Consider the following 6,000-nt stretch of genomic DNA (forward strand, 5'->3'; position numbering starts at 1 on the left):
TCGTACTAGCTGATAGTCGATCTAGGTATAAAATTTTAACAGTCCATGATTAGTTTTGTAATGGGATCTCATTTCGGATAAAGTGTAGCTTGGTACACATTCTACGCGGAATTACTTGTAGCTGGAAATGTCTAATCATAGGCCCGAGCGCTATTGAGTCCAGAGTTTAATGAACTGTGGACTCATAATAGTGTGGACTGCAAAAAGGAAGGAAGATTATGGTCTAACGTTCCATGGACGTTAACAGAAGGAGCGTAAGTTCAGACTGGGAAAAAAAATACACATTATCCTTTTCGAGGGAACCATCCTTTCATGTGCCTTAAGCGAATAGGAAAACTATGGGAAACCTCAGTATGGATGGTCAGACGGAGATTCGAACCATGGTCCACACAATGCGGGTCCAATACGCCAACCTCTGTCACCTTCTCGGTGTCAGGACTTAAGTTCAAATCCAACAAGCCATCAGGTCTCAGGTTTTCCCATAAATTTCAAAAACCACTCCGAGGGGGAGAGTGAAACAGTTCCTGTAAATAGGTATGGATCGATTTTCTTCCCGACTTCGTCCAGTTAGATTTTGCGTCATATGCTGTGGTATTATTTATTTTACAAACCGGTTTTCGGCTGTTACGCCATGATCAGGTACAAAGATAAGTATGTGGCACAGTGAAATTTTGTTGGATCAAAGATTTTGAATTGCTATTGTGTAGAGTATCTCCATTTCCAGAGATGAAAAATGTTAACGTTAGGTCTAGGAATAAAAAAGGAGGAATTATTTCAGTGTAATAATCCCTCTTGTTTTATTCCTACATCTAACGTTAACATTTTTCACTTCTGGAATTGGAATACTCTGTAGGTACACTAGTTTAAAATATTTTATCCAACAATATTTCACTGCACCACATACTAATCTTTGTATCTGATTATGGCGTTAACAGCCTAAAACCGATTTGTGAAATAAATAATAAATATTGTTGAATATTACCCCAGTGTTGTGTGTGTTTTCATTCATAGTGTATAAAATATTCTACGAAGAAGCACGGAACAGTCAATCAACGCAACTGTACTTGTTTAATTTGTGAAATCTGTAATATAATACGTGATACAAACGATACAGTATGACTACAACGAATAAGTGCGTTTCGAGGGACAAATACTAATAAAACTTAAATAAAAAAATCTGCGTTCATAATCGCTTTACTTAACAACCTTGCCGGCAGGTGTGGCCGAGCAGTTCTAGGCGCTTCAGTCTGGAACCGCGCGACCGCTACGGTCGCAGGTTCGAATCCTGCCTCGGGCATGAATGTGTGTGATGTCCTTGAGTTAGTTAGGTTTAAGTAGTTCTAAGTTCTAGGCGACTGATGACCTCAGATGTTAAGTCCCATAGCGCTCAGAGCCATTTGAACCATAACAACCTTGGAATACTGAGGTTTAATCTTAACTCCACTATGGCAAGTGTAGGCTGCCAAGACGAAAAACTCAGATTGCCAACGAACCGTTGGCAATTAAAGATGGAAGGAATCGCGGACAGATAGAAGCAAAAAAAGTCGCGATACTTTTCCTCTTGGTCTGCTGGGTTCGTGAAGCTACAGTTTGACAGCAGCTCGATACTGAGATACTTTGTGGATGACATTGGAACAGAGACTGGCCATGTCCTTATCAGCACCTAGTTTGACAGCAGCTCGATACTGAGATACTTTGTGGATGACATTGGAACAGAGACTGGCCATGTCCTTATCAGCACCTTGAACGGACTTTTAGTATCGCTCAGATTTGAGAAACACATGATAACTTCTGTAGTACATCCGCTGATAAAGGGTTCAGTACCATTTTCCCCTTCTTTACCTTCTAATTTATATCATGACGAGTATACAGTTGAGTTTTTTTGTGACACAAATGAACTAGTTTTTCTTTTTACATTTATTTATCCACCACTCCTTTTTAATATCTACTACGCCATCACTATCAGGTGGAAAAGTGAAAGACGCTATAATAGCATATCAGTAATGCATAAACACAAGATTCAGCAGCATGCAGCATCCCTTGGACCTTTTTCATCTTCCAAGACGACAAACTACTTAGTGGTCACTTGGTGGAGTTGCAAAAATCGTTTACACACATCACCGGTTACAATTTATAATTTATATAACTATCCACTTCATAACGATGATGTAAGCATTGAAGCTCATATGAACTAATTAATTGTTGTCCAATGCATAAGATTCAGCCTCCATTCACAGTCCTTAAAATGCAGTTAACTACGTCTGAATCTATTAGAAAACAGTACCATTGCAGTCATCTCTGTGTATCTGTGTGTACTACAGGAAATTCTCACTGAATGGTTCGTCTTCGTCAATCAGTATTTAAATAGTAAATTTAAAGAGTGCACCTTATTGTTGATGCCAGTCTGAAACTGACGAAGCATAAGGAATCCGTTCGCGGCTAAATGACTGCCATCAGTTTACTAAATATAAATGCGATTATTTTAATTCATTGTTGAAAAGGAAGTTAAAACAACGCGCAAAGATCAGGGAATGAACGCTCGTGAAGCCAAAGCCAAACCATGCAGATTTAGACACCGTAAGGGCTAACAAAGCAACAATACGAACAATCATAGTTCGCTCCCACAGATACCTTCGTGACTTTCCAGTCCTTTCAAACGTGAGAAACGGTTTTGTACGGAAAACGCAGCACATTAGAAGGTGAAAGTGCATTACCCAACGGTTACGGCTACTGACCCACTGTCCCGCTAAACAGCTACTTCATTTTTATCCTCTCGACACCACTATTCATATCGCCCCACAACGAAGCACCTTCTCCCGCTTTCACTATTTCGTGGCAACTAAATGCTTTATTCAGATTTGAGAAGTAGTGCAAGTGTGGAAACTTATGCAGAAACGATTTTCACGTGAAATATCACAAGCCACTTCCTTGGTACGCTTCGAAGCACAGATAAAAACAAAATGCTGCGAACTTTCGTACTGCGGCGCAAAATAGGAGCGTATGCATCGTGACCAGAATACACAAACGGCTCTTTGACTGCACCACATTACCGAATTTTAATACAAATAGAAAAAAGTCCCACTATGCTGTGATGGCTTCGAATTTAAATACAAATTGCGCCTGTTTATTGTGACGTTTTTAAATACTTTTGTTTTATATTTACATTGCATTCTTGATCACTTATTGGGCGTGAAACAATACTTGTCCACCCACGAGTCTCTTACTCCGTTCATAATGACCTCGATGTCGACAGACAATGAACTCTGAACTTACTGTACTAGTGCGCCATCTCTGATGACCTCGTTGTCACCACACTTTTATTCCATAACAAAAGTTATAATATTTCGTTTCAGAAACTTACAGAACGAAGACTGCTGTAAGCGAATATGCGTCCTAAACGTTCAATGCCGATGCAGAATTTTCTAAGTGACACCAGTCGTACTTCACAGATCTCATGAGAACCATAAAACGTTTACTGAATCTGAAAAATGTATATGAAATGTTTTGCTTGGCATATATTTTGTTCTAATATTCGTCCACAAATTATTTCCTTTGTAAACAAAGCTCTGTTTTTTTTTTTTTTTCTGGAAACCAGTATACAGTTTCGAGGTCTCGAATAGTGTGCGATAAATCTTCTTAAATGTGAATCTGAACGATTGGGGCCTAGCTCTGAAACGTCCATTCTATAGCACACACATTCCGATTTCAGGTTCAAACACTGCGGAACAAACGTCAGACGAACGGCTCTTCTCAGGTGCTACAATACAAAACAAAGCAGCATCTTACCGTCACGATGCCTTTCTCGCGGATTTAAAGTACTGAAAGTAGTGAAGTATGGTTCATGAGCCAACTGCAACTGTGCCTTTCCTAAGAGACCTCAGCAACTAATTCACAACTTATTTCCTTACTGATCACCACAGGCAACAGTTAAAATATCTATAAGCCTGTGATGTCGCAGCTCGACATATTCTATACGAAGAGCAATGAAAGTGGGAGAGAACACAACATATCATCACACGTTAATTAATACTCGCAGTTTTGCTCTATCGGTCATGGCTGTAGGTACCATTCTCGCAGAAACAACCAGCCCTTCAATTCCAAACAAATCAAGCAATTACTTGAAAAAAAAAAAAAGCTAGTTTCGTACCGGTGTATGGATGAGACGAAGTACAAGCTATAGCAAATTTCACAAAATTTGAAACACAAAAATCGAAACTCTCGTGAATTAAACACGTTTATCTGAATTCGGCGATACTTACAATCGTCATAATGTTGCTGCCATCCACGATGTTGGTCGAAGCAAGCCATCAGCACAAGTAAAGCACCCACACAAAGTACGTGATGCCTCATTTTCGTTTTCTTTCTTACCAGAAAACGAACAGCAGTATTTTATTATTTCCAATTGCTGCTCTACCACTATGATAAACCGGGCATTGTTCGGTTACGAAAGCGAAACAATCTACACTCTCCCCTCAACGACCGTCCGCGACGCCGTCCGCGGAGCGACTGAAAGGCTCCGGACGCGACCAGCGTCCAGCGATATTACGTAGAGCGCCAGAGATGTTAAGCGCAGCACCGATGACACAACGCGCCGCTGTAGCGCACTTAGCGCTCATTTTCAAAGATGGTGTTTTACTGAACAGGCTGTCTTTCGTAGCGGATAAATTGTTTATGATTATATTTACAAATTCGAGTCAGATGGTAATAATAATACATCATATGTGATCGCTATATGTTTGAGGTTCTTGCAGTGCTCTACATATTTTGGAAATAAATTCCTTTGTACAGGGTTTTCAGCATCTAAATGAATCAGGCATCAGAAAAACAATAGGCACATCGCGACTGAATATGATTTACACCATTATTAAATAAGTCTCGAAACTATAGTCGTGATACACTCGCAGACTAAAATCTCACTCCGCGAGCAGATGTTAGGAAGAATATGTACTAGGATACGAACAGTCTCAAGTCAAAAATTATTTCCTTCAGCACAATGATGCTTTGCGTCTCCAGGGGCAGGTTTCGTGAGGTTATTTACATGCTAATTTTATATGTTTCTATAAATATGAAGTATGTAGAGCGGCAGAAATATTAATACTGCAGGTAAGTACACAACATCCTCCTGTTTAATACTCATCTTTACATGACGGAGTATAGAGGGTGAATCACTTAACACCTGCACCGCAAATATTTCAGACGTGGAAGGCGCTATCGAAATGCGGTTTTCACATAATTGGATTGTAGGTAACGGTACGTATTTGCAGTCAATACCCAGATTTTGGGAAGTTTCTGAAAGTGCAGTTAATTCACAAATATTTAAATGGTACAGGGTCCATTGACAGTAAAATCCTAAGAGTAGCGTAAATGAGAAAGTCATTGGTATATGTCGCGGGAAGCTTGTGGAAGTAGTTTACGAATTAACGTATTGTGAACACTGCAAACACCGACAGCTGTTTATTCCATCGTATTTCTTAGATGCTAGGCGAAGGCGAGGACGTTATGCGTTTTTACGAGTACGTTGTGTTGTCCGTACAATGCGATTGCTTTGCGATGGTCCTGTCAGTTATTGCGTCATAATGGACGCAGTAGGACGTGCTTGGATGATGGTATTTCCCAAAGCGGAAAAAGCGGACATGTTCAAGGTTTATGGTGAATGTAGGTGGAATTCCGTTCGGATGTGTAACGTGCACACCGAAAGATATCCCAATAGGCGTCAACCATTGCTACAGTTGTTTGTGATCCTCTACAAACAATGACGTGCAAGTGGTGGTGTAACGCCTAAGATACGTAACAGAACGAAACGTTTGACTGGACGGGAGGGTGAAATTAATGTTCTGATTGCTGTAGCAGTAGATCTGCAAGAGGAGTTTTCCTCCTATCTACGTGATTATGTAGCTCTCAGTTCGTTCGAGCAATCAATCATTCATGATAGGTAACACAGTCATAGCTCAGTCACTCAAAATGATTCTGAAATTTTACTTGTTAGAATGAAATCAGGCG

At 40.1% G+C, this 6,000-nt stretch overlaps 1 protein-coding gene across 1 annotated transcript in view; it reads right to left on the reverse strand.

Moving 5' to 3' along the window:
- LOC126092185 (low-density lipoprotein receptor-related protein 1) overlaps positions 1-4,489 on the reverse strand; it is a 772,271-nt gene extending 767,782 nt beyond the window's left edge. The window contains exon 1 of the mRNA XM_049907661.1: positions 4,260-4,489. Within this exon, the coding sequence (XP_049763618.1) occupies positions 4,260-4,350 (91 nt within the window). The 5' untranslated portion in view covers positions 4,351-4,489. The remainder of the gene's footprint in view (positions 1-4,259) is intronic.
- Positions 4,490-6,000: the final 1,511 nt, after the last annotated feature.

Source organism: Schistocerca cancellata, chromosome 7, assembly GCF_023864275.1.
Source record: "Schistocerca cancellata isolate TAMUIC-IGC-003103 chromosome 7, iqSchCanc2.1, whole genome shotgun sequence".
In the NCBI taxonomy this organism is placed as follows: domain Eukaryota; kingdom Metazoa; phylum Arthropoda; class Insecta; order Orthoptera; family Acrididae; genus Schistocerca; species Schistocerca cancellata.